A 12270-nucleotide genomic window follows, 5' to 3' on the forward strand; every position below is an offset into this window, starting at 1 on the left:
GTGCGTCTGTGTGTGTGCGCGCGACTTAATGGAGCTACCCCGTGTAAAGATGTTTTACTCGAGCACTGTGTTGTTGGGGGGGGTGGCTGTGGGACATTACATTTGGTCAGGGATTCATTTCAACCAGGGGTCAGTCTGGGTAGACAACCCGGAAAAAAAATGTACGCGCACCAGCCCACCACGTCCATTAGACCTCTCCCTGTGGCTGGGGCTCTTAGCTGCGTGCCACGTGCTGCAGTCCACCAGCGACCTGGAACATATTCGGTAAGAAAACGATTAATCGATTTTAAAATGGGGTTGTACGCTCGTGATTACGCATGGTAAAATCGTGCCGTTGAGCGTCAATTTAGTCCCACTTTTTATGCTAATTCCACGCACGTGGTAAGCGAATGCCTGCGGTCCGATCGCCCAGACTGCGCTCGATCTCATCATCGCATCTTAGAAGCTAAGTGGGTTTGTGCCCGGATAGTGCTCGGATGGGTGACCATCATTCGTAAAACAGGTCGTTATGGGCTGCCGCGGTGCTACGCTATGGGTAGCAGATATTGGTGCAGCAATATCCCTCGTTATCCCTTACTCTACTACAATTCTGTTCCCTACCTTTGCTAGCACCCTCCAGCGTAGTGAAGTGCGGTTAGATCACCCTCGCGACCCACACGGCATGGGCGAGAGGCCCTCATCCAGCAGTGGATTGACACAATTACAAATAACTAATTCAGTTTTATACCAAGGCAGGGCAAGTGAACCCCAGTAAAATCAATTTTCAGCAATTGCAACCCCGGTAATTTCTGGACACCTCGGGCAGCCCGAGTGTGCCGCGAACACGCAAGGCCTTCGTGGAGCGAGCCTCTTGAGCGTGACGAACCTTCCCAGTGTCCGAGCCTCCGTGTACTCCCACCCCCACCACCCCCTTCTCCCCGCGCTCGGGAGGGAGAGCGGCCGGCCGGTTTGCGACGCCGAAAGTTGACGTAATTATTCCCAACGCAACATAGGTTTGTTCCAAACAGAAATTAGTATGCAGAGGTGAAACGTGTTAGGGGTCAATTCATTCAGGGGGGGGGGGGGGGGGTCACGACATCTGGACCGCCCGGTACGTACGTTGACCTTTTATCGCACCGTACGTAGCCAACCTTACTAATCGGAGGGGAGGTGGGGGGGAGGACAACGAACTTAACGGTGGAAAAAAGGCAAATGCAACCATTGGACGCACGGGCACGTCTGAGAAGTGCGCGCAGAGTGCTGTCGCAGCAGCAGCAGCAAACCGGTGGCGTGGAAGGAGGAGGAATTCGTGTTTTTTCTCACAATTAAAATGGAGGCATTCGAGTTGCTTTGAAAATATTTACACGAGGAAAATGCCCTGCAGTTTAACACTTTTATCCGCAGCGGCAAATATTTGGTTGCGTTGTGATATAAACCCCTTTGCTTTGATGCGCCGGATAAAAAATATTTCTGCCTCCGTTGGTGTATGTGCACGCGCGTGTGTGTGTGTGTGTGTGTGCGCGTGTGTGTGTGCGCGCGTGCGCCTGTTTTTTTTTTCTTCTTTTGGCGAGCCAAGAGAGTTGTCATTCCTGCTTTCATGGAGCACTGCAAAATTAAATATTTATAAAGAGGGGTGTTTCTCTTCATGTGCAGCGCGCTCACTCTTGAGGAATTTGCAGGCAACTTTTTCTCCCCTCTGCAAGGCGCAATAACGTTCGCGAGTTAATTGTTTCGGACGATCAATATATTTATATACGGTCCCGTTGCGAGCTAACGACTCCCGCGCGGTGGTAAAGCCTGCGCAGTATATACCTGCGTATCGGGGAAAAAACAAAAACGGAATGGCTTGCTTGCTTGCTCACTTCACCCATCAGGGCTATTGAACAATGCCCTGTGTGTGCGCGTGTGTTGCAGGAGGAAGGTGAACAAGGAATAGATATTGATTCGGAAGACAGTGGCTCCTTCAAGCTGAGAAGAGCTCCCAGTGATATCAGCTCTGTGAGTGATGCAGAAATATCAAATTAAAATGAATGCCCTGTGGAAAAGCCGGGAAGGGGCGGCACTGTTGATTTGCGTTGTAGCGGTTGTTGTTACCGCCACCCACTCCCGCTGCCACCACCCTTTTACAATATTTACTGTTTACCGGGAGGTTTAATCAGTGTTTGCGTATCGGGTGTTCGATGTTAGCATGGTTAAGGCACGTATTTAAAGCATCGTATTTAATACCCGTGGATTATTATGCTCGGTGTGTAAGTACCCACGGATGTTTACAGAAAACGAGCAAAAATGTAATTGTACGCATCTCTGGGATTCGTGAACCTTTTGTGCGCAATTGTGTAGCAGCGGCCCTTTATTGTTTGCTTCGGGGTTATCGTGCAGGGCTGCACCGCCTGCTCCTATCAGCGAGCGATGGCAGCTGTGGCGAAGCGGATACAATGGCACGCACGCGCGCACCGCCGCTGGCATGGCATGCGTGCAGCGCCAAAAACCGCTGCGAAAAATCCAGAGCCGATAAATTATTTTGCGCTGCAATTCAATCGCAAATTGACTCCGTAATTAAAATCGACCAACGGGCGCGATATAACCGCACCACTTATTATCACTGCCGCCGTCACCGTTGTGATTATTATTATTATTGCTGTTGACGACGATGCTGACGATGATGATGATGTTGACGCAACTAGATCAGCGGAAGCATGATGAGCCTGTACAGCGACGCCGGGGACTACGGAAACGTGGACGTTAAGGGGGAGGTGAACTTCGCCCTCAAGTACGACGACCGCCGCAGCGAGCTGCATGTCTGCGTGGCACAGTGCCGGGACCTGGCGGCCGCTGTCGCGAAGAAGGGGCGCTCGGACCCGTACGTAACCGCGCATGCCCGACACGAGTTGGCGAGTGGGGGCGGTGTGAGTGGGGGGGTTTGGGGATGTTGGGGGGGGGGGGGGCCGATCTCACACTGCGGGCACGCTGTGACGGCACGCTCCGTGCCGCGGTTTATGGCGCGGGGAGCGAGGGTGGCGGAGGGGGACGGTGAAGGTTAACGTGCCGGTGCTACGATCCCGGCGAGCCACTTTTTTTGACTTGGCAGATAGAGCTGCTGTGGCGTGAACGACCCTCGAGTTTTTGCGAAGCATCCGGCGAGGGGCCTTGGTCGCTCAAAGGGATCTCTGCTCTGTGACGCAGGGTCGAGGGCACTCCGCGAGAGTTCCAAAGGGATTCTTCGTCTCGTGGTGCCATGCCAATCGCGTGGTCAGGATAACGTGGAGGGTGGGCAGTGGGGGGGGGAAAACAACATTATGAACGAGTTTTTTTTTTGCAAACGGTGTAAAATGACATCTGGTGGGTAAGCTGGAGTGTGCAGATTTATGGACTAATATATCAGTGTTTGAGACCAAAGTGTTTGGCCATGTTTGGGGCTGGTCCCATCAATCCATCACGTTCCATGCATGCCGCAGTACACTCTCGCTAACAGCGATTGGCCCCAGGGTAATGACGATGCTAGCCGGAGAAAAATAGCATTTGAGTGCCTGTGCAGAGCAGCTATGAGACATTACATACCATACGGATGATGCATTCCATGCCACAACATATGCAAATGTGCACGTAAACAAGGTGATTTGTGCCTTATATATTTCAACTCCGCATATTGCAAACACTAGCTTTGTGTGGGTGTGTCCTTTAATTATGCATAGCACCGCGTAATATCTGCACGACAACGATGCGCATTTATTCATCGCATATGCGCGAGCATGTTTCCACAAAACGCCGCTCTGCTCAAGTCCTCCTCCGTTAACTATTTACACGTTGCGTGCAAATGCACTCGCGGGAAAAAAAAAAAAAGCGAGAGGATGCCTGCTAATGGACACACAGATAACCCTAATGCCGTACGAAGATAAATAATTACAAGTGCTGCGGTGAGTGAGCGTGTGGTGGTGGGGGGGGGGGCAGGAAAAAATAGAAGCGATTCGACCGTAACGTTGCACGAAAATTTGCACGATTCGCGAGAGAGAGAGAGACCAGGGCCGTGCGGAATAGGCTTAAGCCAAACTGGTTGGCGTTTAATTGACTCGATTAATTATATCCGCGTCCGTGGCTGGGCATGAGACTCGCAATGGGCAAACTCGCAATAAAGAGGACGGAGAAATATCAGACTTATTTTATGAAGGCAAACGTTGCGTTGGGTTCTCCCGAGTCAAAAGGGCACGGTGCCCCGCGTGCGAATGAGCTTCTGTAATGAGCCCGAGAAACCACTCCCCCCACCCCCCACCCCCACCCACTTAGCACATCAATTCGGAGAGAAAGTGGCTTTCTTGGGTTGTACCTGTCTCAGAAATGCCAAGTGGCGGAGGCCTTAAAAAGGCCACCGTGGGCAATGAACCAGAAGGTGAAAGAAAGCGGGGCAAGAAGGCCCTCCCCCCCCCCCCACCACTCCACCGTGTAGATGGGGGCACGAAACACAAAAAAAGCGTGTAACGGATTTAATGAAATTTAGTTTTTTGTCTTCTGGCACGATTGCGAGCGAACGTTTTAACGGGAGTAATAAGCGCGTGACAGTCGGGATGTTATATTTTGTTCTCATTGAAGCTGGCTTTGGTCTCGTCGGCTGCCGACGAGCGGCAATGCGTTGACAAAAGGTCTTGCACGGCTGTAAAACGCGTCTGGGGATTATGAGGCCCCGGTGCGTGCACGAACGTAAATTCCAAGTTCGCACAGAAGACCCGTGGACCTGAACCGTTGACAGTGCACCAGATGGAGAGAAATGTGAGACAGGGTCTCAGTTTTGATGTTGGCAAGAGTGCCAGCCAGTGGATGTTTCACAAAATGTGATCCACGTCCCGCTAATCTTTAAACGCCAGGCTGGCACACACTGCTTTGTTAACGACTCCAACGGTAATAATTTACTTACCATTAATTTATTCCTAATATGCACAAGTGGGAGCTGATATATGCATTTATTAGCTTGCGCTGCATACGTTTAGCATACATTGCATGCACGGTTCATAAATTTGTGGCATTTATTCTCCATTCTTTGTCCAGTGGAGTATATATTTACATGCATTTGCATGTTTACACCACCTTAATAGATCATCACATACGCACGCCTAATTGCCATCAGTGTTTAATGTACCCCAGTGTAAAACACACAGACACGCAAAGAACGGTGTGTGTATTAATCGTTCCCTAAGCCTCAGCACGGGCAAATGATTGTAGGTGCTCGTCATGACTCTGTGCAGTGTCAGATGCTGAAGAAGAAAGGAATGAGCTTCGTATTTGACAGAGGCTGTTTCTGTAAAATAATCTATATATATGTAAAAGGAAAATTTGTAAATATGTGTGTCTGTTCGAAATGTTTAGCATACTTTCCAACATGCTACAAACTTGAAATTTGACATGTGGGTAGCTTCCAGACTGTACACAATGGAAAAAGTATAAAAATAGACTTTTGTATTTTTTTTTTGGGGGGGGGGAGCGCAATAATGGATGTAATATATTGCACGGCAAGTGAGCGGTGACGTCACACCTGTGATGTCACCCGCATGCGGCAGCGTCACACAGTGTGCCTGCTGACGTCACGCATCCCCCCACCCCCTCCGCGTAGGCCGTGCATTAATCAAAGACAAGAATCCCGGGCGAAGCCGGGTAGTAAAGCTAGTTCATTTATATATGCATGTCTTAGTGGGGTTCTGCACAATGAGAAACACCTGCCGTAGAACACAACTTTAAGCACATGCCTTACGAACACAATGCTCTCCGACGCACGACGAGCAACACACTCCTTGCTGACGCAGCGCACACTGATACACACCTCCGATTGGCTCAATGTGCATACGCTGCGTGCCTTAACAACGTCGCGCGGACGAGAGGCGTGCACGTGTGACCTCTCTTTGCGTTGTGGCCGCGGTGACCTCTTTGTGTTGTGGCCGCGGTGACCTCTCTTTGTGTTGTGGCCGTGGTGACCTTGGTTGCCCTCTTTGGGCTGGAGGGAAAGTGGGGGGCACGGGGACCATGGGGACCCAGTGGTCTTGATTATCGGGGGAGGAGGGGGGCCTGTGCCATACCAACCACTAGCCCCTCAGGCGATGGGCGCGTATGATAGTTAAGTTGAGAGACTTCTCCGGTACCTGTCGTGTGCCCGACGTGGGCAAAGGAGTTCGTTTGGAGCGAGCGCCGCGTGACGCCTCCTTCCCCCGCCCTCCCGCGCAGGTATGTGAAGACGTACCTCCTGCCAGACAAGTCCAGGCAGAGCAAGAAAAAAACGAACGTGCGCAAAAACAACCTCAACCCCGTTTACAACGAGATCCTCAAGGTGAGGACGCGGGCGTTCGCAGCGCCAGCCGCGTTGCGTCCCCCGCCCGTCCGTCCCGTGCCTGATCCGTCTCCGCGTGTCCCCAGAGCCCCGTTTGTTGTCCTGGTACGGAGCGGCGTTCTTCTCGGTGTGCCCCCTCGGCGATTCGAGACGTGCATTTGTCGTAATATTTATTTGTACCGGAGGAATCTGATGAGCTGCAAAGTAATTTTTCGCAGATGTCCAGGATGGGGGGGGGGGGGTCTCAGAGTGTTGTTCCCCGGCGGTCCTCCAGGCAGTCAGCGGGGCTGTGATGCTAACGCAGCTGGATCCGGACAATAGCGACGTTTTATTATCCCTTCTGTTTCGAAAATTCATATTTGACTTATGATGGTTTTTTTTTCAGTTGGGTAAACGACCGTGATTAAACTACCCTAACTATGATTAAACTACCCTAACATCTAATGCCTCCTCCCCCCTCTGCCCCCCTCCCCAAAGCAAAAAAAACCTTCTAGTTGCGTTAACATTTTGTTTTTTTTATGTTCCAGTAATATGACTCATTTAGAATGAGTGGCATTTAGAGAGATCAGTAAATGTGTTTCATTACCAGCGGTGGGGGGTCTGGCTTGTACGTGGAAACGTTTGCATCGCCTGAGTGGTCCGCGGGCCGAAAACTAGTTTGACAAACACTGGTTTAGAGTGTTTTGGCTGCTGCTATAAATTTCCTACACGATAAGCCACTTGGTTGAGTTGTCATTTGTGGCCTGGTCGCTTCTAAAAAAAAAGAGCTACACTGCTCACGTGGGGCTTACCTGGAAAAGTGTCGTCTCCACGTGACAACATTTGCATAGCACATACCTGCAATGAAGGTTCCGGAATGGATTATTCACTCGCACTACCCTAGAAGGGGACAAAAAATACCCTTCTTCATGGCACAAAGGGCACATCTTAATTGACTGCCATGTGCTATGGAGAAGGGCCATTACCTGAAACGTCACCTATTACGTTTCCTTTGACGGCCATGGCGTTATTAGCGAACTCGAGTTCAATTTTACTCGTGCCTCTTTGGCCCCCCACTGCCAACGGAAGACAAGTTGGCAACTAAAGCTTGTCATCCTTCTACATTCCTCCGTCTCGTTTTGATACGAGCACATGCACACCCTCAGAACGCAGCCGAGCGAATGGGCACCGCCGAAGAGATGGAGCGTTTGGATCGGCTCGTGCGCGGGTGCTGTGTGGATTATTATATCGCAGTGTTCGTGAGATATGGCAGCAGATGGAGGAGGCCTTCGTCCAGCAGTGGAATAACCACGTCTGACGGCGACGATTATGATCTCTCAATCTAGTAGTGCAGCAAAACCACATTGTTGTACTATACTTTAATGTTGCCTCGTGAATGCTGCCTACCTTCGCCAAACCCACACTGACCAGCGTGGTGAAGTATGGCCATACAGTACCTATGACTGTCACGGCACGGGGAGGCCTTCGTGCAGCAGCAGATTGACAGAAAGCTGCACATTTTAATATTATGCCCACATAGTTAATCGATGGGCCCAGAGCGGAGATTATTTTTTGATACAGCATCGTATTCTCGGTCGCCAAACCTACCAGTGTGGCCGACCGTTCACTCGCAACAACTCCTGCGATCCAAAGCGCGGCCCTCATCCAGAAGTGAATCAACATGGGGGGGTTGTACACGCACGGACGTAACATGGCTGTCATGGCAACGCGGTACCGGTGGTTGTGTAAGAAATACTTTCATTTTCGTGGAGAGAGGTAATGATTGTTTGCTATTTATAACGTTTATTCTCCACAACGATGCTGATGATTATGTTGCGTTGTCTATTGCTACACAAATTGCGTTGAACTGTGACCCAGTAGCTTAAGGGGAGGAGAGAGGGTCCTTGCCCGTAAAATTGGTGGATCACCAGCATTGATGCAAGCGAGCAAACAGGCCCTGACTGCTGATGAGATGCTGTGTGTCGCAGCCGGTCCAGAGTTTACTTTTCTTGAAACGATTCTGCTGAATGTCCACTACAACAGTCCCTGAAGCAGCCGTGTGCCAGCTGGTTGGTTGTGTAAGAAACACTTGTTTTATCTGTCGACGCGGAGAGGCGGATATGCAAAGGAGGAGTCGTATTGTCTGCTTATTTATTCGCTCATGCCATTGTTGCGCTTGCGTTTTAACGCTGTTGGCGTGGGCGTATGCATGCGCGTGTGCAGTACAAGATTCCGGCGCGCGAGTTGCAGTCTCGCGTGCTCAACCTGTCCGTGTGGCACAATGACAAGTTCGGAAAGAACAGCTTCCTGGGCGAGGTGGAGATGGAGCTGTCCACCTGGGACTGGGGAAACACCGCCTACAACTGGTTTGACCTGCAGCCCAGGGTCAGTTGAAAGCTGCTACACACGCAAAATACAAACAGGGAGGGCAGCTTCCTCCACACGCTGTATTACGCCCGACGGGGGCCTCCAATCCACGCGCACATTTTTTACTTCTCTCTGCCTCTCCACCTGTGCCGTTTGTCGGCTTCGGCTCCCCCGAGGTCGACGCTCAATGTGTGGCTGGCACTTGGCGTCGACAAACGCCCCCTTCGTGCCATCGCAACCGTCGCGGTCGTGTTCGTCTGGGTGATGTGGCCGAGCGGTCTCGCGTTTGCCACTTGTCGCAGATGTTCGCAAAACGAGACCCACGGTTGCCAAATTGGAAAATGACCCCCCCCCCCCTTACTGGCAAACAAATGTCCATTTTGCGGGCCAGGTGCTGAATTACGCTGTGCTGCACAGGGACAGCTGCCACTTGGAGTGCCCCTTTTTTACGTGTTAAGATGAGATTGGATGTGAAGCACTCAAAGACATCCCCAGCATTAAAGGCGCTCGATCAATAATAACAAATCAAACTCGTAATTCCATTGTTATTAACCATTAAAAAATATGCGCCATCTGCTTCAGCCGAAAGTTATTTGAAAAATAGTAGCACGTCATGATCCAACTGTTGCCACATTTTAAAAAAAGATGACCTGCAAATTACCCAATTGTAGATGTACTCACACACAGTATTGCTCTGGCCCTTCTGCCTTTTATTTTCCCAAGGGGGTGCAGAAGTGGGTGCCCGTGAGCGTCTCGCGATACGTGTGCCGTTTGCCTACTTCCTCTCTCCTCACTAAATGCAACATTGTTCCGTGGCTTCCCAGTATTTTTAACACTTCTTTGGTAGTCATTTTCTTTCTCCACCCTCTGCTGAAACGCCTCCTTAAACGCCACAATCTCAAACGCCTCTATCCTTCGCATTGTATCCTTTTTCCAGCGCCAAAATCTCACGTCCGTCCCCCCCGTAAGTGCCACCATCTGAACCAGGGTGGCCCTTCACAACTCTTTCCGAATGGCTTTCCTTATTGTCCACTCCGGCGTCAGCCGAGCGTGCAACCGGTGAGTGGTTGCGCGGCGGGTTTTGTTTTCCCACCGTCCATTGCGTTATTCGGCAATTACAAATTATAGAGCAAGATAACGAGTTCCACGGCCCCCCCCCCCCCCCCCAGGGCCCTGTCTCAGGTGCCGCTGACGGGCAACCCTTTTCACGGCCGCCATGCAGGATAGAGCCAAGGAGGGATAACCACGGCTGATGGTTTCATTCCCCCCCGGTGCTCCCATAGTGCGGCAATGGGTGCTCATTTCAAGCCCAGTCAATCTGGGCGGAAGGCCCTCACCCGGCGCGGAGGTCAATTGAAAACATTGAAATTCAGTCCTCGGAGGCTGCGATTGCACACGGATCAGTTGCGCCGAGGCGCATTGCTCTGCGTGACCCCCCCCCACCCTCTCCGCCCCATCCATGGAAGGCCGCGTAACGTGCACAACATTACACTAAGTTGCTCCGTGGTGCTCCACTGTTGCGCGTGTAAAAGGTGCAGCCCTGCAGTTCTCTGTATGCACGTTGAACCTCTTTCACACCCTACGTAGCCAACCGGGCTCATCGGAGGTGCGGGGAAAGGAATGAGTTTTCAATATAGATTTAAAAGTGCATGGCTCCGGTGGCTTCCTAATATCGGAAGAGCGTTCCAGACGGCCGCAGAAGCGCACCTAAAAGAACCCAATGCGGTGACCGTCTTTGTTCGACGGTTAGACACAAGCCGCTGCGAGGATGACCAGAGTTTGCTTGATGGTTTGTGCTTCTTGACGAGACCAGGAAGGAATTGTGGTTCATTTGTGGCAAGCACTTTGCGTGCAATTCTTTGCTCATTCCGCTGCTGGCCAAAGTGCTTTCACTGAGCTCTCCAGAGATGATCTTTTTCCCCTACTCTTCCATGATGACCAGACATCGTAGGTGCGCGAGTACCCACACTTTAACCCACCACATGCGAACTCCCAAACGACTGGTGTAGCCTTGGTCTTCATGTGTAGATTCAATGTGCTCATGTAGCAAACTCACCTTTTCTTGTGAGCTCTCCAGCCTGGTTGTACTCGCAGAACGAAGCACATGACACCGACACAAGATCATCTTGTCAGACCCCAACCGTCAAACAACTTTTTTTTCACGTTGTTGTACCCATTTGCACTGCTGCTGGGTGGACAGAGGTGGAGAGATTTAAGAAACTAGCAGCACTGCTGTCAACTGTTGCACTGGCAGATTGAATCGAACCGGTGACCTCTGGATGTCAAGCCCAGCGCACTAACTGTTACGCATTAAATCCGTGCTGGTGACAGTCTCGTCCGCACAATGGCCCATAAATCTCACCGCGTCCTTTCAAGCCGTTGTCCCCGAGGCCACCAGGTACACCGGAGTACAGAAACACAGCCACAAAACGATCAACATGGCCCTGCAGAGACTGAGCTCGTAGCGACACATCTGCCCGAACCTCGACACGAATGTGTAAATAAAGTGACACATTAATTAAAACGGAGCCCACTCGAGGCTAAATGTCATTGCAGGAGGCGCCGACGAGAAATGATTTATGAAGGTGTGTGTGTGTGCCCCTCGTGCACGCGTGCGCATGTGGGTGTGAATGCGTACCACTCATCCACTAATGAAAGACTCGGCTCTTCTCAACGTGTCGTGTGTCGTAATCACAGTTTACTCCACGAGCCAGCTGCCAGAACAATAGCCGTAATTAAGCTGAAGGGACTTTGAAACAACAACTCGAAGTGGTCGGTATCGTCGCACCCCAACTGCTTGGCATAACAACAATGACTGCGCGCAGACCACGAAAGCTGCGTTACAAAATGTGCCTGGTGGGGGAGAGACGCAAGAGGCTTCCGCTCCAGTTGTTTGGGACGTGCCACGTGTTTGCGCAGGCCGCATGTTCATTTCCTGGCCTCGTTTGCGGCCTCGTCGATCGCATTACCGAAGGGGGGGGACCGAATGTGAACAACGCTGCCTCTTTCTCACTCGCGCACGAATTCAATTAGTCGCGCGAGGCCCCAGAGAAGGAATAAAGTGTGCAGAGCGCAGCATCTCTCGCTCCACATGGAAACCCGCGCCTTGCCACTGCTCCCTGTGGTAATTAATTCTCAACGTGCTTTAGCCTAATTACCACAATTAATGCCGTTGCTCGAGCAGTCCTTAGCTGGAGTGCCTTAATGGCGTAACGTTGCTTAAAATCCAGTCACGCTGCTGAAGCGGAGGGCCTTCTCCGAGTGGCTGTAAATCACGTGCCAAGAATGAGCCATCTGTACGTCTGTGTTAAGTCTAATCCCACTTGGAGGTGATGGCAATTATACGTCTACAGCACATATACCGCATAAATGGATACTATTAATACAATTATATTATCAAAAGTAGTAAAAACTTTATAGGATGCGGCATTCGATTTTTCAAAGTACTGGTGTTTTTATAACACGATTTAATTTCGTGGTTTAATGATGCCCAACTGATTATATTTTTCATATTTAATTTTACTCTCGGTAAATCTGTCTTCCCGCCGGTGTTATTGGTGGGATGACGCTGCCCCCAGAAAGGCGGCGACACCTCTTGGCGCCCGAGTGATCTGCCGCACCCATTCGTCGTAGAGAAC

The 12270-nt window shown here is 51.0% G+C and overlaps 1 protein-coding gene across 6 annotated transcripts in view; it reads left to right on the top strand.

Annotated features, from left to right (window-relative positions):
- The window catches only part of LOC133351769 (synaptotagmin-like protein 2), an 81444-nt gene that overhangs the window by 58823 nt on the left and 10351 nt on the right, over window positions 1-12270 (top strand). For all 6 annotated transcript variants that reach the window (XM_061567286.1, XM_061567305.1, XM_061567295.1 and 3 more), the window contains 4 exons: window positions 1894-1977; window positions 2664-2839; window positions 6184-6286; window positions 8489-8650. In XM_061567286.1, coding sequence (XP_061423270.1) covers window positions 1894-1977; window positions 2664-2839; window positions 6184-6286; window positions 8489-8650 — 525 coding nt within the window. The remainder of the gene's footprint in view (window positions 1-1893; window positions 1978-2663; window positions 2840-6183; window positions 6287-8488; window positions 8651-12270) is intronic.

Source organism: Lethenteron reissneri, chromosome 5 (assembly GCF_015708825.2).
Source record: "Lethenteron reissneri isolate LAM-NWPU_2019-01 chromosome 5, ASM1570882v1, whole genome shotgun sequence".
In the NCBI taxonomy this organism is placed as follows: domain Eukaryota; kingdom Metazoa; phylum Chordata; class Hyperoartia; order Petromyzontiformes; family Petromyzontidae; genus Lethenteron; species Lethenteron reissneri.